Source organism: Prunus avium, chromosome 6, assembly GCF_965620075.1.
Source record: "Prunus avium chromosome 6, drPruAviu1.hap1.1, whole genome shotgun sequence".
In the NCBI taxonomy this organism is placed as follows: Eukaryota; Viridiplantae; Streptophyta; class Magnoliopsida; order Rosales; family Rosaceae; genus Prunus; species Prunus avium.
Genome location: NC_142289.1, coordinates 6,110,377 through 6,134,626, shown reverse-complemented (window position 1 = coordinate 6,134,626; position 24,250 = coordinate 6,110,377). Strand labels below are relative to the sequence as shown.

The window sequence follows — 24,250 nt, the reverse complement described above, 5'->3', positions numbered from 1 at the left end:
TAATCTTAATTGAATACCACAAGACTTGTTTAGATTATTTAAAAGTCTTAATTGAATACCACATGACTTATTCATCTCAAAATAATCTTTTAAAATCCCAATTGAATACTCCCCCCTAAGAATGCACATAACTCCTTGGGAAAAAAACAGAAGACATTTATTCTTAATTTCATTATTTATGACAGGTAATATATTATAAAAATTTATTTTAAATATATGTAAAAAAATCTCAATTTTTTTAAAAATGAACTTAAAACCAGAATAAATACAGTAATTTTATCAAACTCTCATTTACAAAATCATACTCGGCATATTTATTATTCAACCCGTTTGCAATGGAGATCATATCTGGGAATTGGATGAGCCCACAGAAAATGAAGCAAGAAAATGAGAAGCATTACCAAAATGCAAAAACTGTAATCATCCAATTGAAAAGCTGGGAGGTTATTTCTTCAAGTTTATACAATGTGAGTCTAAATTTGGAATCTAAATGGAGATGTATATGCTGCAAAGTACAATAACCTTGCGCCAGGGATGTAAGTCAGCTGTCTACACCTGACATGGATCATTGTCTTCAGCCAGTAAACATAAAATCTACGAAAGAATGTACTTTTCTTTTCAAACATTTTTCTTTTCGCTGTTTGAGCTTTCATTCTGCAGGTTGCCAGCTTCAGCGTGGGCTATGGCTGGGGAAGCTACGGCCGGGGATGGCGCTGGGGCTAGGGAAGAGGATGGGGCCGGGGATGGAGATGGGGATGGGGATGGGGATAGGGATGGGGCTTGGGCCAGGGCCGGGGACGGGGCTGGGGCTGGGGATGGCGCGGGGACCTGGGCCGGGGCTGGGGATGGCGTGGGGGCCGGGGCCGGGGCTGGGGATGGCGCTGGGGCCGGGGAAGAATCCATAAGACTGGCAGCAATAGCAGCCTTCAAGTCCTCGTCTTCCATTTCTGAAAGCAATTCTGCTTCTTCTGTTGAGAGAAATGGAGCCGAAGATTGTTGATTCCAATTTGTTCCCTGAGGTTGAGCATTTGTGGAGTTGCAGGATTTAGTTATCCTCTCAGCATCTTCAGGTGAAAGCCACTGCCCATAGCCATTAGAAGCTTCAGAGGATGACATGGGGCACTCTTTCGGGAAGTTTCCTCTCACCAGGAAAATGCTCCAACCAGAGCCTTTTAGTGTGTCCAAATAGGCTGAAAGGTAAAACTTTGAGAGGTGCAGTGGGGCTGCATACAGACTGTCAAAATTATACCACTCTCCACTCACTTTTCTGATACAGAACCAATGATCCTGCAAATGACAGATGAATGCATTCTCAAGCTCAGGATCAATCTGGGCAGGCTCTGCAACTGGAGAATCAAGGGGGATGACCTGCAGATCCCAAACTTCTAAAGCCTTTTGTAGAACCTGCAAACAAAAACTTCAATGGTTTGTTCTGGAATCTCTTATGGAGCAATACTAATCATCGGAAAGAATGAAAGTTATTGTTGCAATTAAAACTTATGAAAAAGATCCAACTATATACTTTTTGGGTTGTAAAACCACTTCTGGACTTATTTCGTGTTTTTCCCCTTTAAATCCATATAATGCTATGTCCAAACACAAGAACTAAGCTAGTCCTCATCCCCTCAGTTTTGAAATATCCCATTCTATAATAAGAATGGCTTCATAAACAATTCACGTTACATGCTGAATTAAGCAAGATTAAATTTCTAAGACTGAAATATCCTTAGTTAGCAGAAAAACAAGAAAGGAACTTCATAAATAATTAAATTAATATAAATCCAACAGCGTATAGAAATCACACCCCGAAAAATACAATGCTATTGCACTAAAGAAATTTCCAAAACTTTTTGTTATTAATTTGAAAATGAGGAGATCTTATCGATGGTAAGAAGTCAAAATATTTGCATATTTATAAGGGAAATCAGAAGGGGAACACCACTTCAAGATAAATAACATACAAAACAAGTCCAGATAAAAGAACTTAATTTAATAGTTCATTTTGCTTTTCCCACTTCATAACACCCAAAACATTTTTGCTTCATCAATTTTCTGGGAAAACTTCAAATTAGTCCCATAAGTCAAGTGAGGCAACCTCAATCTGCTCAGGCTAGGGAAAGTTGTACTCTCCATGGGTGAATTCAAAACTTGTTAAAGTCTAAACATTATTCAAAACTAAAGGACCAAGTGGTTTACAAGCTTGCTTTGATACCTGACGTGCAATGCAATTGCACGCAAACTAACAAGATACCCTTGAGGAAATTCATGACTGGAGACGCAGGGTACAACAAAATTTTGTTTAATATCAAGCCCCATTGCAACGAAAAGGCCAAGGCAAAGCATTTTGTCCTCTATAATACCAAAAATAAAAAGTATTTTGTCGATATAGAGGCAAAGTATAGTGTAGGTTAGATTAGCACTCTTCAACTTTTTTATGCAAGAACGACCAATAATTTAGCACCAAGGTTTGCAAAGGTTCAATCAACATTTGGGTTTTGACTCACCAAAGCACCGCAACGACATCAACAGCGCCATTTATAGACAACTACTTCCTAAACTATTTTACCGCTCATTAAAAACATCCCATGTATATACACACATACATATGTGAATAATCAAGTATGAATCCCTGCATCCAAGTTGGTCTTATTAAAATACCGGTACGGCACACTGGCATAATAATGAGTCATCATTGCCTCTTAAACTAAGCAAATTAAAAACCACAGCATACGCACACACAGACACGTGGAAACTAGACAACTACATCATAATTAATCAAGGATCAAGTCCTTTGGTAGTGCTAGTTAACCGTTACTATAAACATTCGTTCAAGGCCACTTGCCACCCGTAAACGACCTCAACAACAAGCCCAATTCAGCATGGCTTCAGTTAATATGAAATTCCAGAAACCCTTTTCAGAGGGCACTAAAAGAATAAAATGACCACAGTCCTCTTTATAGTGAGTAATCCACCAAACTTATCTTGTTTTAGAGCCAAATCACAGTGCTCTTCTCCTAGTAGAATAGTGGAAATAACTAATATAAATCTCAAGACAAGAAATAACAAGGAAAACCAAATGCAGAGCATCATCTTTCTGTGAAAGAGAACAGAGTCTCATTCGTAAACATACAGAGAATCAAAATGCTAGACAAACAAAAGTTGTATGTTTCTCTTCCTCCAGCTAGCTCAAAGTTGAATTCAAAAACCCATTAACCCGATGTAATAAAGATTTCTATATCACTGAATCATACGATAAATTACAAACTAACTCTGTAAAATGGTGAGTTGCTAGTCATACAAGAAAGCAATAAAACGAAAAATAAAGAAAGCACATTTAGTTGGTTTTGCGCAGAAAAGAAAAAAAAAAAAAAAGAGTCTATGCACTAGTTACAGGGCAGTCAATGGTGAAAGCAAAAAAACAACCATGAAGACAATGCGAGAGTTCCACACAGAAAAATCCAAACTTTTTTCTAAAAGACTGAGAAATGAAATGAAATTTTGGGATTGGAATTGGAACCTGAATGCTGAAATCGCCGTCCAAGGAGACGTTGTGAGACTCCTCGGAGAGGAAATCGCCGGCGTGGGACCCGCCCTCAACGAGCATCATCTGCCGCTCCTTGCGATCGAGATCGGAGGCGAGTGCCGCCAAATCGAATTCGGAGAAGAAAGGCCCCTGCAACACCGTGTTCACGCAATGCACCGCGCACAGCTTCGACTCTTGTACCTCGTGGTACAACATCCCTCCATTGCTCGCTCCTTCCATTTCAGAGAAAACAAGAAGACGAAGAAGAAGAGAAGAGGAATAAGAAGCAAACCCTAGATTCTGAGAATCTTGTTGGATTGAAGACGAGGGGGCTAAGGATTGAGGATTGAGTTTGAGGGGAAAAAAGTGTCTCGAAAGATACTAGTTTTTCATTATTTTTATTTATTTATTTTATGAAATGGAATGGGGTTTTAACGTTTTTATTTTGCTGGGGATGTTATGAGTCACCACGTGCAAGCAACTGCTGGACACGTGTAAAGACGCGCGAAGACAAGGTTCGTTTCTTTGTGTTTCTACTTTTTCTTTTTCTTTTTCTTTTTAACTCAAAGTGGGAAGATTTCGCCAGTCCAAGTTAAAAAGAAAACACACCAAATATATCAATGTTCACAGCTTACATGTACTTGGTTGGATAATGGATCCAGTTAAAGCAAAGGACGAAAAAAATTACAAAAATTAGCAAGTGGGTTTTTAAAATAAAAGAAAAGCAAAATGCTTCAAAATTACAACAAAAGTACACTACCATAGTACCATTCTATTGAATTCTAAAATCTTTCTTGAATACAAGAACAAAATGCATCTCCAGGTTCTTCTCTCTCTCTATCTCTATGTTTCTCCTCATACAAGCAGATCATAGTGGTTGCTGCCACTGTACAAGAGCCTCACAACCTTCCTGGGTTTTCTGTTTCTAGAACCTTTACCAAACTCGGTTCCGTATTCTGCAATGGGAATGAAACCAGAACTCCTCCCACCATTTGTATGCTGCAACCAATTCAACCAACAGATCACAACTGAAAGTATAAAACATAACTAGGAAAAATGTGCAACTCTAACAATCTCCATGCTAGTTTATTAGGTGGAACAAAAATTAATGAGGGGAGATTCACTAACAGCTAGACAAGTCCATAATCTGGAGCTCTTCTTAGGTCAGGTTTGAGTATCTCCCAAACTAAAGAAGATACATTGGCATAAAAAAAAAAAAGATAGACTTTTCAGTGAAAAATATACCTCATGCTCTGGTATGTAAACAGTGATTGGCTGCCCACACAACTTTGACAGCACCTGCAGTATTGAAGGTCATAGGTCACACAACCACACACACTCAAGAAAGAGCAGTAACAACTGTGAGAAAACGAATTACAACAACAAATATGTGAAACTGTGCTTCTTTTTTATTCTAATAGACTAAAAATAGCATTTCATGTTCGCAGTCTAATTACCATAGTAATTATAAGATCTTCTTCGGCAGTGTGCTTGGTTTAAAATACCAACTCCCGCCGCCATATGGATAATCTCATACTGGAGAAACGATAGCCCTCCACTTAAAGGTTAAATTTCCCATACAATAATTACTTAACTTAAGATACCACTTAACCAAAAATCATGTCTAATTGATTGGTAATATCTACAGTTGACAATCCGATGATACGTACTAATGATATGAAACAAAATGTCGCAAAATGTTAGAACTGAACTAGAGGCTCAAGAGTACTGACCAGCAGCTCCGACTCTCCTCCCCAGAAATCAGGTCTTGTGATGCGCTGGCAGTAACTATGGAATGACATATACAGATGTATTATTAGATTGATTTCCATCATAAGGACATGCTAAAGCACTTGAACACCAAAATCTGAAAGAACTTCTACAGTCGCTGATAAAAAGGTAGAGGTCTACCGTTTTAAGGATTCGTCAACAGTAATTGCCACCAGAGCCGCTTCATACTTGGGGCGTTCTTCCTCATCTTCACATATAATCTCTTTCACAGCCATCCGTAGTTCGTCTATGTTTTCACAGTAATTTATTTAGTCATTCTAAATTGCCTCCAAAAGTAATAAGGAAATGCAAAATCCAAACAGAGGTTATGAAAACCAAACATTAAACCAACCTATAACACCAGTGCAATAGAGCTAATGAGACTCTTGGTCACATTACTACTCAAATTATACATAATGACATCATGCTTAACAGAAAGTGATCCAAGCCACAAATTTTTAGATACATTCAGAATTAGATACCATAAAATGAAAGAAATACAACCATGCCTTCCATGATTCAAGCAATTAAACACTATTGAAATCCACATTGACAAATAAGAACATTTATGCAAACCCAGCATACCTGCATCATTTTTCTCCTCCCTTGGGCTAAGAGAAAATCCTTTATTGAAGGCCATTCCTTTGACCTGATTCAGATTTAAAACTGTGTATGAGAGAGAGAGAAAGAGAGCTCAATTCACTAATTTTTAAGTCTGAACAGAAATTAGATGTACAATTCTCAAATACCAGTGCACGAAATAGACAACGTCCATCGCCAGTAACTTTCTGAACCGAATAGCGTTCAACTTTCTTCGTGGCCGATGATCCTCTGCCTCTGCCACAACAAAAAGGTCCGTGCTTTAGGGTTTCAGGGTTATGAAATCAAACAAAAATTAACGAAAATAAAAAATCGGTGAAATCTTAAAGAATACAGTAGGAAATTTACAGTGACGGTCCAATTCTAGCAAAGAACCGGTGGCTGTAGTCTCCGAACAACGCCGTTGGGTTTGCCTGAGAATTCGAAGATGAAATTGAGAGAACGGGTGAGGAGACGAGCTCGAACTGAGCAATTCCATTCTTCAGCTGCTCAAGGACAATCTCTGCCGTACCAAACAATGCATATGAGAATGAATATAGTCAGAGAACGGGAGTGAGAGCGGCGAAGTTGCAGAGAAGTGTGAGATTATTACCATTTGAACGTTTGTCCGCCATGGAAGAGCTGCTGTGGGACGACGACCGTGGATTGAATGTGGAGGCCAACACCGGATAAAGCAAATGCGCGCAAATAAAAACGCAGTCGTATTGGGTGGCGATGGGAACGACGCCGTTGGAGATGAGACCGTTTGTCATTTGTTTCGGTGCCTTGGCTGGGCCTAGGCTTTTAAATTTCGTACTCGCGGGTACTCATTCCTGTCAGCCCAGCCCAACCTTGGAGAGAATTTGTATACTGGGCTGGCTGGACGAAACTACTTGGAAATTATTATTTTTCTGGTCTAGAATTTGATTTTTGCTTAAAGAGGGGGAACTTCTACAACCAGGGGTGAGGAATTCAATCCAGCCGTCCAATGTGGAGTGGAAATTCTTATGCTTGTTAGGTTAGGTGGTTGGTTGGTAGGAGGTGCCATGGACCATGGTGTGCCACTCCTCCTCGCTCATTTACAATTGAGTGAAAAATTGATCGAATTCACAACAAATTACAAACATTCGGGCACAATATACACCAATATTATTGCATTGAGCCATTTTACAATATCAAACTCATTATCCGTTAAAAATTGACAATTACAAAATAACTATCAACGATGTATTCACATGTGAGTGATTCAATTTTGCTTTGATTCATTCATGTACCACATTGTACCGTCCACTCACATAAATTATTATTGGATTAAGGAGATAACTAGTTTAATAAGAGGAGTGGAGCCCTAGGGGAGGGAACATCGAAGGCATCGAGCCCAAGTCACGTGCGCAAGAGCCACACAGTCACGTGCCTCGACGAAGAAACCAAAAGCCCTATGCCTTTGTCTTGCGAGTCTTGAATTTCCACGCATTCAACGGCCAAACCGAAAAATGCTGGCTATTTATTTATAAATTCTTGATATAAAGGCTCAGCCAGGTCCCTCATCTGAGTCAACTCAGTAGTAACTCGTAAAGTCATAAGAAGTATCGCCCAACACTCACTCGCTCTTAAGAAGACCCCAAAACTGCCTCGCTCTCCTTGACGATCTCCACGAAGCTCCAGCTCTAGCCATTTATCTGTGTCTTTCTAGCATTGCCCGATAATAACACTCACATCATCTCTCTCCGCCTCCATTCTCTATCAAAGCGCCTCTCAGATCCTTCTCTCCTTGATCTCAGCTCCTCCTCTCTCCACTGCTTTCCGGTAAATTTTCCCGAGAAAATTTCATCTCTACCATTTCTCATTTCATTTCACATGCTCTAGGAGAACGAATCTGTTCACTTCTGTATTGGAACACTGAAATTAGGTTTTTGTTTCATGCATGTTCAATCTCTGCTTTGCTTTGCTTTGGATTCTTCTTTTTCCGCTTGGTTACTAGGAAATGGAGGAAAGATTGGGATTTGGGGGGAGAAGTTTGGTCTTTTGCTTTTAGAATCATAGAAAATCAGCTCAAGTAGTTCGATTGCTTTAGCTTTTATTTGGATTTTTTTTGGCGGGGGGTGGGAGCTAATTAGAAGCTTAGTTTAGAAAATTGCTCTGATAATCTAATTGGTGATTGTTGTTTCCAGATTCACAAGTTCTGGAGCTGTACTTGAGAATTAGAGATCTGATTGGCGAGGCTAGTGTATAATTTGGAGAGGTTTGGTGAATGGCTTCGATATCTCATTCTCCATTGGCGTTCACCGGAGCAAGCTCTGCTTCCGATCTTTTTCGGAGTTCCAGTAATGGCGTCAGTGGAGTTCCTCTAAGAGCCCTAGGGAAGGTACGATTGGGCATGAGGAGGAACCTTGCTGTTGTCGCCAAGCTTAGGAAGGTGAAGAAGCACGAGTACCCTTGGCCTGAGGATCCCGATCCCAATGTTAAAGGAGGAGTGCTCACTCATCTCTCCCATTTCAAGCCACTGAAAGAGAAGCCCAAGCCGGTTACTTTGCCATTCGAGAAGCCGCTCGTTGATATCGAAAAGAAGATCATTGATGTAAACCTTCTGTGCTGATTTTAACATGTATTTGATTATTTGAGAATTTGTCTTGATTTTTGGCTTTACTTTAAAGAGATACTTATTGATCACAGGTGCGGAAGATGGCAAATGAAACTGGGCTGGACTTCAGTGATCAAATTATTTCCTTGGAGAATAAATACAACCAGGTTTGATGAATAAATGCCTGGTTTTTGTTGGGTTAGAAAATCAGTAACTAATGTACAGATTTTGGTACATAAATAAACTAGTTTCTGGTTCTGAAGTTTTGTGTTGATGTATATCTTTTGATTTCAGGCTTTAAAGGATTTATATACGAATCTGACTCCTATACAACGTGTGAATATTGCACGACATCCTAACAGGCCAACTTTCCTTGATCATGTCTTTAACATTACTGATAAGGTTTGATACTCATTACTTCACTTATGGATTTTTTGCATATTGTCTATCCTTAAATTTTTATTTTTATTTTTTTGGGAAAAAATGAGTCAGTTAGTGGGTTTGCAAGTGCTGGAAATAATTGCATTGTAACTTTTTTCTTTGTTTATAACTTGTACAGTTTGTAGAGCTTCATGGAGACCGGGCAGGGTATGACGATCCTGCTATTGTCACTGGTATAGGAACTATAGATGGTAGAAGATATATGTTCATGGGTCACCAGAAAGGTAGAAATACAAAGGAGAACATTCAGCGTAATTTCGGGATGCCTACTCCCCATGGGTATGCCAAATGAACTTGTGCATTATAGTAATAAGATATAAGATTAGCTTTTGTGTCCAACTTAATATGCCTTCCAAAACTTAATATTGGACACTTATATTCATGCAGTTATCGGAAGGCTATGCGCATGATGTACTATGCAGATCACCATGGGTTCCCCATTGTTACTTTCATCGATACCCCGGGTGCATATGCAGACCTTAAATCAGAGGAACTGGGCCAAGTATGTGATAGCTCGACTTTAAATTTCACATGAATCTCTTTTAGATTTTCTGCTGGGTCATCTAATTTGTTTGCGTTTCAAACATCCAGGGTGAAGCCATAGCTCACAACTTGCGGACTATGTTCGGCCTGAAGGTACCAATTGTCTCTATTGTCATTGGGGAAGGTGGCTCTGGTGGTGCCCTTGCCATTGGCTGTGCTAATAAGTTATTAATGCTTGAAAATGCAGTTTTCTATGTTGCCAGGTAATTTGGGTTTTGCTTTTCTCTGATTGCATCTCTTAGGGAAGTTGTAAAATGGAAATGTGCTCGTTCCTTTCTTCATTTTTGAGTGACAAGATGATTCTCAAGTGGTGGTGTACTAGATATATTGGCTTTGCAAAATTTAACTCTAAAGGGGTCAATTGCCTGGAAGGACCATAGGCCATATATCTGGATTAATCCCATTTTTTCTGGTCATTAGTTCCGAAATATCGAGTCTTATATTTAAGTAGATTAATGCCAGGCTTGTTTCTCTTTTTATGTTACATGTAAGCATCAAATTAACTTATTGTTTCTCTCTGGGATTTGTCTCTGTTCTTGTTGTATTCAGTCCAGAAGCATGTGCAGCAATCTTGTGGAAGAGTGCCAAAGCTTCTCCAAAGGTTTATACGACATTCTATTGCTCGTCTTTAATTGGTTTGTTGATTATAGCCTATTGAAAGCTTCATGATCTCTGCAGGCAGCTGAAAAGCTGAAGATTACTGCAACTGAGTTGTGCAAGCTGCAAATTGCAGATGGCATCATCCCTGTATGTATCGCAATCCTTTTGTTTCAGCTTTTTTTCCTTCTATCTTTTTATTTTTTTTTATAAGCATTCAATTATTAGGAAGAACATGGGAGCTTGATAACATTGTTATTTCAAAAAATTCTGCAGCACCCTATGGGTTGAATTTTGTAATATTCCTTATCCAAACTCATCACTGTCATTAGAAACATTGATATGTCAGAAGCGGTCATTGTTTTCTATGAAAAAGTTCTTGTTTTTATGTGTAATATTCCTTTGTTTCTTTATCCAAACTCGTCACTGTCATTGGAAACATTGATATGTCAGAAGGGGTCATTGTTTTCTATGTGAAAGTTCTTGTTTTAATGTGGTATAAAAATAAAATAAAAAATATTTATTCGTACCTTTAACAGGAACCACATGCAGATCCATTTACTAAAAATTAATGTTTTTTCCTCTACTTCCAAGCTCACCCATGATATACCAAGAAAGATGGTTGTCTGATTTATGAAAGTTGTTCTTGTAGTCATTACTCAGTTTTGCTGATGTGGCATCTAAAATTTCAATTTTTTTTTTTCTGACCTTTAACAGGAGCCGCTTGGTGGCGCACATGCGGATCCCTCATGGACCTCTGAACAGATAAGAAATGCAATTAACAAAGAAATGGATGTAAGTGCCTTTTCTTCTACAAAAACTAAATTTACACTGTCATTTCCTAATTTATGTCTCTTGTTTTGTTCAGGAGCTTCACAAGTTGGACACAGAAGCACTGTTAAAGCATCGCATGATGAAGTTCCGGAACATTGGTGGGTTTCAAGAAGGAATTCCTATAGATCCAAAGAAGAAAAAGAACATGAAGAAGAAAGATGAGCCCATTAATGTAAAGACTCCAGTTTTGGATTTGGAGGGTGAGGTTGAAAATGTGAAACAACAAATTTTGAAAGCCAAAGAATCCTCTAATGAACCTCCAATGTTGCCTCTGACTGAGACGATAGAAAAACTGAGAAAGGAAGTGGATACTGAATTTTCAGAGGCAGTTAAAGCCCTAGGCTTGAAAGACAGGTTTGCGACATTGCGTGAGGAATTTTCAAAAGTAAATGCACAGAACCAACTCTTGCATCCAGCTCTAAAAGAAAAGCTTGAAAAACTCAGGGAGGAATTTAACCAGGGGTTGTCGTCAGCTCCTAATTATGAAGACCTAAAATATAAACTTGACATGTTGAAGGAATTATCAAAAGCATATGACCTTGCAGAGAAGAACAAGAAGGCTGCAAAACTGAAGCAGGAAGTTAACAAGAAATTCAGTGAGATCATGGATCGCGAAGATGTTAAGGAGAAAGTTGAGGCACTTAAGGCTGAGGTTGAAAATTCTGGGGTGTCTAACTTTAATGATTTGGATGATAACCTGAAGGGGAAAATTGTGGAATTGAGGAAAGATTTAGAGTTTGAATTTATTGATGTTCTCAAGTCCTTGGGTTTGGATGTTGAGTTAAAATCAAAGCCAGTTGAGCAGACTTTGCCTTCAGAAGTTAAAACCAAGATAGAAGAATTGAACGAAGAAATTAATGACAGGATTGAAAATGTTATCAATTCATCTGACCTGAAGGACAAGATTGAGCTGCTGAAGTTGGAGGTAGCTAAGGCAGGGAAGACACCTGATCTAGCAGCCAAAAACAGAATTGTGGCCTTGGAGCAACAAATCAGACAAAGCATAGCAGCAGCTGTGGAATCTTCAAATCTAAAAGAGAAGCATGAGAAGCTGAAGGCCGAGGTTTCCAAGACCGTTGAATCTTCTGGAGGATTGGATGGAAGTTTGAAGATGGAAAATCCAAATGAAGATTCTTTCTCTTTTGATGAGTCTAGAGTAGTGGGTGCAAATCGCACCTTCGGTTAATGTGAGTTAATCCTATCCTATATTATAATGATTGTCCTCTCCCTCCCTCTATCTCCCCCTTTCTTTAATGAGAGTGGCATGCTACATTTTCCCTTTTGCTTGTCGTTTGGTAGTTTGCCAGTCTGAATGATGAAAGAACAAAATTTAATGGTAAAATGCATGACCACAACTGAGTGGATTATATTGTAAAATCAGTTTTTCTCAGTTGTAGTTCTACATGTTCTTTATTGGGTCTGCATTTCGATTTAAACTCATTAACTTATGCTTTTCTGCAGTACCCCTTTTACTCCGCCTTTTGCGGATATGGTGCTGGAGAGATGATCGTTCAAAACAGATAGAAGTGATTGTCAAAAAATGGACAAATAGGGAAACCCAAAGCTGTTGCTACTGCCTTTTAGCATCCTTTGACATCTTGCGGTAGCGTACAAGTTTTGCATCTACGAAGAACAAGGAGGAGATACATTTTAGCTCCATCATTTACTGCTTGAACTTTTTAATATATTTAGGTATCTATAATTTATTTGATTTTACTTTTGTTTTGGTTGAGTGCATTTCTCGTTTTATATATAGACTCCCAACAATTTCAGTTTCTCTTTTTATAGATTCGGATCACATTGTATAGCTTGTGTGGGGATGCAAATAAATTGTTTTCAATACTTATTTCCTCTTAACCCCCATTGTTTTATCATTAAGGCAATAAGATGAGTTGCAAAGGCCTCAGTGCTGATCAGATTATTTGGCCCCTTTTGCCGAGTAGAATTTGCTCCCGATTAAAACACAAAGAGAGAGAGAGTAGATTTTGCTGAGCAATATCCCAGCATTCTGCTCTTCTACTTTTTGTTGTTCGGTTCTGCACAAGAATTTCGCTACGCGATTTGTGCTTATGATGCCAGCCATAGCGATCCATTTGGGTGTCAAAATTGATGACTATTCTTGAGACTGATCATGTTTCGAAGCATGCTTGCAGCGTTTTCAGATTCTTGCCGAACATTGCTTAAGAACCAGCTTTGTTTTGCTGAGGAACCAGTTGGCCTGTCCGCAGCTTTGGCATTAATGGGTAAATTAAATTGCTTGATCGTGAATAATCTGAACTTAAAAGTTAAAACCCACCATATCCCATTTTAACATCATTCTTTAGAGACAAAGAGGCAGCTGAAGATATTTCGTATTAATTCCTTTTCTTAATCACATCCCTCCTCTCAGAGACATCTTGCAAATGGAACAACATTTGTAAACACCCTCTCTTCAAGCAAAAACCATGTAGTAACCCGAAAGGAGCCTAACTATGCCCTTTAACCAACCGACAAACTTTACCATGTTCATAGTTTGGTCCCCCTGAATCTTCTTAATGGGAAAATCAATGAAGTGATGTTAGTATGAAGCATCTGTGCCAAAAGGCATAATTCAATACTCACAAGGTCCACAACTACAAAAGTTTAATTATGTTTGAAATGCTTTAATTTTTTTTTTTTTTATACAAGAGATATTTGCGGAGGGAATTCACACACAGGAGTAACTACTCGTAATCACTTGAACTGAACCCTTGGCGAAATGCTTTAATTAAACATGGGTACCGAAAATAACAACAAAAATAACCAGAAACAAAATGTATGCTCCTACTTCAATCTTTTCAATACAAGAAGGGGATGACAGCTTTTCTGCCCTTGGGATAATCCTCCCCAAATTTCTCCAAATACCACTTATGGTTCGCACGTGCCCTGGGCACCAAGTTGGCACACGTGTAGAGGAAAAACCCTAGCCCAGCCCAAGACCACGTCATCACTGTCCATCCCAACCACTCCACTATCTCCCCAAAGTAGTTTGGGCAGCTCACCAACTCAAACCACCCCCCTTTTGGCACCTTGTACCCCTTCCCCTCTTTCTTCAATCCCACCAAGACCCTATCAGACCAGATATTCACAGCCATGCCATAACCAAACACCACCAACCCAACACAGAATCTCCACCAAAACCACCCTTCAGCCTCATAATCTTTGTACTGAGAAACCCATCTGGCCTGCAAGTAGGCATTCAACAGATTGAACCCAAATGCCATGAGCGCCACGCTCACCGGAAAACTGCCTGATGTTTTGGGATTGGTGGTATTCCGGCAGAGGCGGAGCGGGTAGAGGCAGGTGCGGTGGAAGTAGTGGAAGAGAAAGGGTGCGATGAGAAAAAGGGCTTTTGGGTTGGAAGAGTGGAGGCCGGAGGGGAAGAGGAGGAGGGTGAGCCAAAGAGTTGGGCTTTCCATGAGGAACCAGGCCAAGGGAGGGGACATGGTGGGGCCCCAACCTGGGCGGCGGTGCTTGCCATAGGGGGCCTGGAGGAACCTGAGGGAGATGTAGGTTGGGGGTGCTATGAGGTAGAGGCTGAGGAGGCAGTTGTGGAAGAAGTTCTGATCTGAGGCCATATCAGAGGAGATAGTGTGAAAGTATTTGATGAAATGACAAAATTTATGAATGATAATTTTTTATTTATTTTTATTTTTTTTTGGGAAAAGGCAAATTGGGTTGGTTAAGATCGGATTTTGTGCTAATTTTGAGGTTAATTTTTGTCGTTCATTTGGTGGACACATTGTGATTATCAAACAATAATGATTTTCCCAAGTACATCAAATCAAACTAATTGGTTGTGGCCCTTTTTGTGGGTCTGCATACCTTTTTGGGTTTTGGGCTCAAACCCAATAGGGGTGGGTCAGCTGGTGGAGTTGTGTAAACATGGGTCCAGACAGCCAAAGAGGTCCATCACTTTGTGAAAATAGTTTATAACCAACGAAATCTCGTTCTAGTGGCACTTTTCTTCCTTACATTGAAAGAGGTCCGAAGTTCGAATCTCTCCTCCTCCTGTCGATTAAAAAACAACATTTTTTCAGTTTATAAGTTTTGTTGTAATTTGAGTCCAAGTTCCAACCCCCACCGGCCTTCCTTATCAAGATATATTGACATAAAAGTGACGCAGATGTTACAGACTTCATATTTGTTTTCTTCCTCTGATAGTGCCCTTTAGATATATCTTTTCATTTTTCATTTTTCATTTTTAATAGATATGCCTTTAGATATATCTTTATGAAGTATGCTCATTTCATGATTATTATTATAGTTTCTGAACCCCAAAGCAAACATGATTGCTATCCGTTATAAATAAAATTTGATTCTTCCATAACTACTATAAACTATTTCTTCCACTGTAACCACTTTTTCTTTTCTTTTTCAGACCTCTGTCACAGTGTCTTTTCAGGCCATATCAGAATCCAAATGTGCATTTTGGTTCAACAGTTGCCCAGTTTAGCAATACAGCAGTACCCGAAATTTATTAGGGTATTTGATCCATCTATGGCCATTTTCATCCATGGATATAAATACTGGTGTGAGACTTCTGAAGCGACAACACAATGTGACAAGCGATGCAAAACTTTCCCATTTTTAGACACTGATGGACAATTTCAGCCGAATCTTGTGTGGTGAAGGGCATCTTATTCCCTACGTTTCAACATCAACATTATCTGGACACTCTGGTGAAGTCTCATATCCAAATACCATCAGATGTGTATGCATGTGCACACCACTCTCTGTAATCTCTTTCCACAATGACCTTGGTGTGAACGGACAACTAAAACGATATTGGTATATTGGACAACGAAGGGTTGCACTTTAAATCACTTGAGCTACAAACTCCTTGTAATTATACTTAACTTTCTCCAAGTATAACAGTTAACTTGAAATTGATGTCTTTTTCATTTGTATCTTCAACAAACTTCCTTATTCAACATGAAAACATTATGATTGTTGCAAATTGGACTGGCAATTGAGATTTGGAATATGTTAGCGTTAGTCGCTCACTATATTCATTGATAGTTGAGATAGCATGATGTACCCACGCCTAGCATAACTCATTTAAGATTGTGATTGGATTAAATTGTAATGATTGTATGTTAACATGGTGATGAAGATTAGGCAAATGACAAGGGCACCTTCTTCTTTATATCATTTGACAGAGGATAATAAAGCATAAAGGGGTATATGAGTCAGTCTGGGAATTGAAAATGACAGAGGAAGGATCAAACTGGCCAGGTATCTTATGGGACATGAACAAAAACTTGATTCCACGTGGCAGATTGTAGTTGGAGAGAATTGTCCATGACTGACTGTATGGAGGAGGAGGATCTTTGCTCTTCAAGGCTCCTCCAATTCAACTAGTTAGTAGACCACTACACCACTTTATGGGATCTTCTTTTGGAGCTTTAGGTACGTTTTCTTTTGTCGTTTTCCAACTTTGCCAATTCTAGGCACACAACCCCCTCACCTCCTTTTGTTTGTTTTAATTCAATTTCCACATTGCTTTTTACTGTGAGCCCTGTGACCCCTTTCTCCAGCTCCTCCTCCTCTTTCCCCAGCACCTCACCTTCTCTTGCAAGTTTACAACTTTTATTTTTATTTTTATTTCCAAATTAGATGGAATCTATGATGGTTGGTGGGTTCAAATGTTCAAGGATCCACTACTAATTATAAGCATTGCAAATGATTAATCAAGGGTCCAATACCTCCACCCATAACTATTTTGATTTGGAAAGTGGCATAAAATCTATTACAAGATTAGAAATATTTAAATTTTTTCTATGAAAGGCAGGAAGGGGGAGGGAGATTTACTCACACACTAGTACCTAGGGGTTTCGAACCTAAGACCGCTGGTCTTAGGCCAAACATACTTTTCCACTATATGACCCATTGGCCACGACTTGAAATTTATTACGCCTGATATACTTATCAATTTTTTCGATTTCTCAAATTAAATTTAGACTTTCGTTATGTTTAAACCTCATCAGATAACGATAAATATAGGTAAAATTGGTATTAGAAAATAACCCAAAAAAATAAGGTGGGGTACTAGCTAAACAAATTTCAAGTTTAAATCTTTTGACACAATAAATGGAGGGTAGTACTCAATGTTCTCACGTGGCTACACCTAAAAAGCTAAATCAAACCTCCTCCTCTCTCAACAAGTAATTTTCATTTTCGTAATTACTTAAAAAATTTCTTAAATTTTTACACCAATTATATAAAGACTCAAACGCTTATATAAATGTTCATTTTTTTTGGAGGGTTTTATCTGTTTCGTTTTTTGGATTTCTCAACTGAATCGTGCATTCTTCTCTCTCCTCCGTGTGCGTGTTCCTTCTCTTTTTTTTGACATGGATTGATTAATAAACAAGCTTTTACTTCTCTCTCTAAACCAACACACACCTTCTCTCTTAGGGTTTCGCAGAGAGCTTCCCAGTTGCCAGGAACAGGATAAACAATCGCAGGGTTTTTTCTTTGAACTCCTAGAAGGACGCCGCTGTGTTCGTGCTGATCGTGCAAGTTTTGATTCTTCACGGCTACTTCAGGGCACGGTTAATTGGCTTTCGATTGCAGTTTTTTGAGGTTTGAGCTCTTCTCGATTACGCTTTGGTTTTTGCAGCTCTGAAGCTCTAGGGGACACAGAATTCGAAATTTGTATAGGAAATTCATGTTTAGGGTTTGTGGTTTTGGGTTGCTTGCACCATTTGGGTGCTTAGAGGAAGGTATTTCATTTGGCTTGGGCTTGGGTAAAGCTAATTTTCTAGTCAGATTAAGTTGAGTTAGAGTACATTACATGAATTTTGTCCTTTTCCTCTGCTATCGCATATAAGGCTAATGGCATCTTTCGCCTGAGCAATATAGTCAGCATTTTTGTTTTGTATCAGTTAGTGATAGGGAATGGGTCTCATAATAGCTTTTAGTTGCTTAAATGGATTATTTATTGACAATGTGTATATTTGTACAGCTGATCATGTGGTTTGATGCAATCTTCGAATGAAAGGTTTTTTCGTTGTTAAAAGTTGTTGAGAGATATAGGCCTCTGAGCATTCAAGATTCTACGTTGGCAAATGTAGTGTGGTGGATTATGAATGATTGCTGCCATGGACTTGAATGCCTCACCATTACCTGAAGAAGATGAAGATACTTTTGAAAGTCACATTGAACATTACAGTGCTGCACCAGAAGAACGCATAGAGAGTGGAGCTGATATAGCACGCCGGGTATTTTTATTTATTTATTTATTTTTTCTCATTTAACTTACTTATCCCCTGACCATGGGTATTGGCAACTGGATGAAATCGTTTCTTTTGTTATTGTAGTTATTGAGGGTTGCTGCAAAAGTTCACAGAGTTTTTTTCTTTATTTCTTTCTTTTGAACAAGGAATCTCTTAATCCCAATAGCATTCTTTAATTTTTCCTTTATGCAATGCTTGAAATTCTTCTTATTGCTATTTCTCATTATTTTTAGGCATAAGATAGGGGGATTTAGAAATTTAGAGTGACATGAGAGACAAATTATTGCATGCTACTCTTTTTAATTGCATCTACGATTTTTGACAATTAGTATATTTCTTTAACCTTTATATTGGTCAAACAAGTTTTTGTCACTTCTTCTTATTTGTTGGTTTAATATATCATATATGGGGAAAGTTATGGCTTAAAAAGTATTACAGCTCTCTCTCTCTCTCTCTCTCTCTCTCTCTCTCTCTCTCTCTCTCTCTCTCTCTCTCTCTCTCTCTCTCTCTCTCACACACACACACACACACACACACACACACATTTTGCCATGCACAAGCCTATGTGCACACGCACATTCGTTCACATGCACAAAGATTAGCCATGGAACAATCGTTTTTTCGTTCCCTTTTCTTATCATACATGCATATATATATATATATATATATATATATATATATATATATATATATACAGAAATTCTCCTATGCGGATGTCTAGACGCCATGTATTTTCTAACTGTATATAATATACATTGAACTCAACATCTTTATGTGTCTGGTTGGTGATTTTGTTGTGTTCCTTGTATTAGGAGCGCGAAGAAAGACGTAAGCGATTGAAACGCGACCGCCCAGATGATAGACCAATGCATGTGTCTCAACCCCCTGCATATGATTCATATCAAACGAAAAACCCCAAAGTTTATGACAAGTCTAGGCTCCCCTCTGGTAGGTTATATGTTCACGTGTTGTCTGTAGTATTGGTTAGTAGTCTTGCAAATATATTTTTATTTCCATAGGTTGCATTGCTTAGTGGAGTTATGCATGTCACTGCATTTTCACCAGTTCCATGCTGTGCAAGAATTAAATTATTACCGTTTATATGTTCTGTTAAGTTAAAATAGTGGTTCTGCCTTTTGTAGAAACATTTTTGTTTCTCTATTGTTTTCTTGTTAGGAGAACAGCTTAAATGTTTGAAAGCTTTGATATTCCCTGCACAACTTTTGTGCTATAAATTTTTAAACTTCAATATTCTTTGTGCTTGTAATCCTGGAATAAAATTCCTTGTTTGATATTGAGGGAGCTTGGCTTTTTAGGTTTTCCAGATATTATAGCCAAACCATAGACTCCTTGAGATTTAAAGCGTGCATATTGATATGTAGAAACTGTATGTTCAACGAATGTGTCATGATTTTTTGTTGATGACTTTTGGGGTGTAGGTCGCAACTGTAGTAAAATATTCTTACTGACTTAGAAGAACTACTTCTCTGTAGGTTCTCTTTGTTCTATAAGAACTCAAAGTGGTGCATAGAAATGGAACGGGCATAGGATATGACTTGTGGGTTCTTTTAGTTTTATTTTTGATAAGGATGAAATTAATGAAGGAGTTGGTTGACTGCCTTTGGATTTGTTTGGTAGTTGCCTTACCTAGTTCTCCCTATCATTTGATTTTTCAATGGATTTGGGATGATATGTAAGTCTACTATGTACTTAATATATAAAATTTGATACAGCTTGAACGGAGTCACTCCAAAAAACTAGTGTTCCTTTTATATATTAGTATGGATAGAGGATTTTAGACCTTACTCTGGGGAACTGGGGTTCGTTCTGTAGCATTGATATAACTCATGAGTGTGCAGATTATGTACAATTTTGGTTTTAATTATTTTTGAAGTTGACTAGTTTGTGGTGCTTTGTTTGTATCCTGTATTTACATCCAAAGTGCTCTGTGATTTTGTTTGCCAGTTTGTAATGTCATTTTCATTTAGCTTAACTTCTGTCTTCTTTAACCATATTGTTCCCCACAATGCAGGTTGGTTGGATTGTCCTGCATCTGGTCAAGAAATATTCTGCATGATACCTTCTAAGGTGCCACTGGGTGAATCTTATAATGACTGTGTTCCTCCTGGTAAAAGATACTCATTTAAACAAGTGATTCATCAACAAAGAGTTTTGGGAAGAAAAGTAAGTCCACTGAAATTATATGCTCTTTTCTTCTAGGCTTATTTTTTGTTTTCAATTCTCTGGATTGGAATCTTTAATATCTCTTATATGAATATTGAAGAAATTTTCTGTTGATATAAGTAGTGAAAGGTAGTTTTTTCACATGCAAGGGCTGTCAAAGTTTGGATATTGCATGTGGATGTAATTTTTGGGCAAGAAGAGTTGAACTAAATAGTAACACCATGAGAGTTCTTCTGTATTGTTCAATTCTTGAAATGATTTTAAGGTCATCATCACTCATTTTTCAGCTTGGTTTGGTGATTGATTTGACGAATACGTCTCGCTATTATCTAACATCAGATTTGAAGAAAGAGGGTATTAAGCATGTTAAGGTGAGTAGTAAATGTTGGCATAATTTTGTATTCCTTGGTACTTTTGTCTGTAACTATTGTACACTTAACTTTATTTTTTGGGAATCCTGTTTGAAAATGTAGATTGCGTGCAAGGGGCGGGATTCAGTACCGGACAACTTATCTGTAAATCAGTTTGTATATGAGGTTTGTTTCTTATTTGACATATGCCGTCCTTTCTGTATGAATCTTTAAACAAATTTTTTCGGCTGCAGGGGTGATTCTGTTTAGTACTTGATTTAGTTCATGCAATGGTTTTTCAGAAATATTTATATTTCCTCGGGATAAGTACCCTGTAACCAGCGAACAATGCTATTCTGTATTTGTCTTTTTTAAGTCGTTATTCACTACCATTTGATCTTTTCCACTGTCAGTTCTCTGTTAAGTTATTGCTTATTTTCCCAACTAGCTTGCCTATTTGTTTATGAGGAAAAACGCTTTTTATATGCTTTACATGGTTAAATGGCTTGCCAATTTTCTACTCATATGCTTTATGAAAGTAAACTTTTTGGTTATGATACTCTATTGCAGGTTATACAATTCCTCTCTCGTCAAAAGCAGTCCAAGAAGTTTATTCTTGTCCATTGTACACATGGGCACAATCGCACAGGGTATATGATCATCCACTACCTAATGCGCTCGTTATCAATTTCAGTCACTCAGGTAATTATGAACTAATTTGAACTGTCTAAATTTGGAGTAAACCAACCTGCTTTTATTTCTTTGTCTTATTGTTGCTATTTTTCTAATACTGCATTTTATTAAACAGGCAATAAAAATGTTTGCTGAGGTACGCCCTCCAGGAATCTACAAACCCGACTATATTGATGCCTTATACTCATTCTACCATGAACGAAAGCCTGAAATGGTTGTCTGCCCCCCAACTCCTGAATGGAAGAGATCTTCAGAATTTGATCTTAATGGTGAAGCAGTTGCAGACGATGATGATGATGATGGAGGTCCTGCTGCCCCTTTGAATGTATGCATAGTCTTGAAAGTGGATTTATTGGTTTTTGATCTTATTCTCCCCCAAATGATTGACGAGTAGATAAAAAAATTCAGTAAATGATGAGTGGTCTCCTGTTTGTTGTATGGCATAGATAGATGACTAATTTTTATGCCCAATGAATAATGTTTTTAATGGATTCTTTATTGTTACTAATCTACCCTGTATTTCCTGTTTGATCATGTAATGGAAACAAATGACCTTTTGTTTTTTCTTTATATACATGTCTGTTATTTGATTGTTGTCCTCAATTAGCTGTAACATTCCTCTATGATTTCAGGAGAGTCAGGATACAAATGGAGTGATGACAAATGATGATATCTTGGGTGATGAGATACCTTGGGACCAGCAAGAGTCAATGCGGCAGTTCTGCTATCAAACTCTTAAGCTGGTTGTTGGGGTAGGCATGTTGAGACCTGTCTGTATTCTTGATGGTTTCTGGCGTTCTCATCTAAATCCACAGATATATAATATCTTTAGTTGGGCTGTTTTGATATTTAATCACATATTTTCTTTAATATCATTTGATTGCTATTTGCATCACATTTTACTTCAATATCATTTTCTTTAATTTCAGGGAAGAGGAAACTCACAATTCCCAGGGTCACACCCAGTTTCTCTTAACAGGTTCAATTTCACAGCGCCTTGTTCCTCTCTCTTTTTTTTGGCTGTGGTTTCATTTAAAGAAAAATTAAGCATATAATACAATGTTTCATTTGGAACAATAACTGAAATTGTAGTTTCAACAAAGTCGTTGCTTGCATCCACAATGAATCTATTGAAATCGGTGCATGCTTCTGGAATTGATATTTTGAACTTTGTATGTAGGGACAGTTTGTAGTTCGTTTTATGCTTAAAATATATTTGTAGCACTGTTGAAGTTTAGCGTTATCTGGATGTTTTTCCACTATCATGCCCTGTACTGATATGTGGGGATTGAAAAGAGATCCAATGTGGCTTGACATTTGGTTTCTTATTGTGGTTGGCTGATAGGTGACTCCTGTGTGTAAAAGATTTCTCCTTGAGTATGCATTATTAACTGTATTGTTATATACTGTTTTACACATGTTAAGGAAGAATTGCAATTGATTATTGAAGTTCAATTTTACTTAGTGTTGCTCCTTCATTTTGATATTGTCATCTGAATGGACTTCCTTCTCATACATGCAGGGACAACTTACAGCTGTTGAGGCAACGCTATTATTATGCTACATGGAAGGCTGATGGGACACGATATATGATGTTAATAACTATGGATGGATGTTACTTGGTTGATAGAAATTTTAATTTTAGAAGGGTCCAAATGAGGTTTCCCTGTAAACACACAAATGAGGTATGTATGCACTTACTTTTAGGAAGGTTGATGATATGGGGAACATTACATGTCGAGCATCCTTCACAAGTTAGAATGACCTTTTTTTTTTTTTTGGCTTGTAAGGGTTTAGCTGAGAAGACCCACCACTACACGTTACTGGATGGTGAGATGATCATTGATACAGTGCCTGATTCACAGAAGCAGGAGAGAAGATACCTCATTTATGATATGATGGCAATCAACCATGTTCCTATCATAGAGGTTAGTTTGCCCTTTTTCTGTGCCTTTTCCCCTGGGCTATCTACTTCATTAACTTTTGTTGGACGAACTTCAGAATTTAAGATCTTGCTCTTATATTAATAACCACATGGTATATGCTATATGGTTGTGCAGTTCACTGCTCAACTATATATACGTGTGTGTGTGTGTATATTTTTATTTCTTTATTTGGAAAAGCGCCACTCAACAGTATTTTGAGATCATTTGTCAGACTTTGGCCTGATTGTTGTGCCACTTACGTTTGCTTTTTTTGGAACTTTTATCAAATTTGGTTACAATTTTTATTCCTGATCTTTTCTGCAATATTAAGCTACCCATTTTATGGATCTAATATTCTAGAGTTGTTGCAGCGGCCTTTTTATGAACGGTGGAAGATGCTTGAGAAAGAAGTCATCGAACCTCGGAATCATGAGCGCCACAATATTTACCAAAGTAGGAATCCCTACTATAGATATGACTTAGAACCATTCAGGGTATGTATAAATGACTCTGGGTTCTGATCTTGAACTTCATTCCACTGTTTGCTATTCTGCCGGGATTAATTCTCTCAGTATGTTTATCAGGTGAGGAGGAAGGATTTTTGGTTGCTCTCCACAGTAACCAAACTTTTGAAGGAATTTATTCCAAGGCTTTCACATGATGCAGATGGTCTTATCTTTCAGGTGGTTGAGGATCATAAACTGTGAGATCAAAATAAGTGAACAATGAATCCTAAATGAAAATATATGGAGTAGTATCTACAGCTCCTTAATAGGACTCAGAAGGAAAATATATTATGATACTACTTAATATATTTTGATTTAGGATTCTTTGTTTACTTATTTATCAAAACACACACACACACACACACACTCTGTTTCTCTTCTCTCTCCCACCCTCCCTCTGTCACTCCTACTCTAACCCGCTCCCTCTGTTTTTCTTGACTATATCATTGACTTATTTGTATGTCG

General features: G+C 38.0%; 5 protein-coding genes across 6 annotated transcripts in view; 2 read left to right on the top strand and 3 right to left on the bottom strand.

The window, feature by feature from the left end:
* Positions 1–397: 397 nt before the first annotated feature.
* On the bottom strand, positions 398–3,945 carry LOC110757309 (Josephin family protein). The gene is made up of 2 exons (XM_021958887.2): positions 3,518–3,945; positions 398–1,404 (listed from the first exon to the last, which is right to left on the bottom strand). The coding sequence occupies exons 1-2, from the start codon at positions 3,761–3,763 to the stop codon at positions 619–621; spliced, it is 1,032 nt and encodes a 343-aa protein (XP_021814579.2). The 5' UTR covers positions 3,764–3,945; the 3' UTR covers positions 398–618.
* Positions 3,946–4,216: 271 nt separating this feature from the next.
* On the bottom strand, positions 4,217–6,634 carry LOC110757325 (Cysteine proteinases superfamily protein). 2 transcript variants are annotated; one of them, XM_088255391.1, is made up of 9 exons: positions 6,486–6,634; positions 6,242–6,395; positions 6,043–6,130; positions 5,879–5,942; positions 5,435–5,540; positions 5,257–5,311; positions 4,981–5,059; positions 4,769–4,822; positions 4,383–4,522 (listed from the first exon to the last, which is right to left on the bottom strand). In XM_088255391.1, exons 1-8 carry the CDS (start codon positions 6,505–6,507, stop codon positions 4,770–4,772), a joined length of 621 nt encoding a protein of 206 aa, XP_088111517.1. In that variant the 5' UTR covers positions 6,508–6,634; the 3' UTR covers positions 4,383–4,522; position 4,769. The 2 variants fall into 2 exon arrangements, with proteins under 2 accessions (XP_021814599.2, XP_088111517.1); XM_021958907.2 differs by lacking the exon at positions 4,981–5,059 and having other exon boundaries at positions 4,217–4,522.
* Positions 6,635–7,381: 747 nt separating this feature from the next.
* Positions 7,382–12,714, top strand: CAC3 (acetyl Co-enzyme a carboxylase carboxyltransferase alpha subunit). Its single transcript, XM_021958910.2, has 12 exons — positions 7,382–7,678; positions 8,044–8,450; positions 8,546–8,620; positions 8,748–8,855; positions 9,013–9,173; positions 9,282–9,396; positions 9,486–9,640; positions 9,987–10,038; positions 10,116–10,184; positions 10,752–10,829; positions 10,903–12,055; positions 12,330–12,714. The coding sequence occupies exons 2-11, from the start codon at positions 8,124–8,126 to the stop codon at positions 12,052–12,054; spliced, it is 2,292 nt and encodes a 763-aa protein (XP_021814602.2). The 5' UTR covers positions 7,382–7,678; positions 8,044–8,123; the 3' UTR covers position 12,055; positions 12,330–12,714.
* An 870-nt stretch (positions 12,715–13,584) lies between these two features.
* DET2 (3-oxo-5-alpha-steroid 4-dehydrogenase family protein) lies at positions 13,585–14,537 on the bottom strand. Its single transcript, XM_021958899.2, has one exon. It carries the CDS (start codon positions 14,462–14,464, stop codon positions 13,685–13,687), a length of 780 nt encoding a protein of 259 aa, XP_021814591.1. The 5' UTR covers positions 14,465–14,537; the 3' UTR covers positions 13,585–13,684.
* Positions 14,538–17,071: 2,534 nt separating this feature from the next.
* LOC110757331 (mRNA capping enzyme family protein) overlaps positions 17,072–24,250 on the top strand; it is a gene marked incomplete in the record, with an annotated part of 8,942 nt that continues 1,763 nt past the window's right edge. The window contains 14 exon segments of the mRNA XM_088255195.1: positions 17,072–17,215; positions 17,307–17,474; positions 17,857–18,112; positions 18,940–19,075; positions 20,160–20,311; positions 20,599–20,682; positions 20,785–20,847; positions 21,232–21,363; positions 21,470–21,679; positions 21,987–22,106; positions 22,284–22,333; positions 22,877–23,039; positions 23,145–23,282; positions 23,651–23,773. Of these exon segments, the coding sequence (XP_088111321.1) occupies positions 17,981–18,112; positions 18,940–19,075; positions 20,160–20,311; positions 20,599–20,682; positions 20,785–20,847; positions 21,232–21,363; positions 21,470–21,679; positions 21,987–22,106; positions 22,284–22,333; positions 22,877–23,039; positions 23,145–23,282; positions 23,651–23,773 (1,503 nt within the window).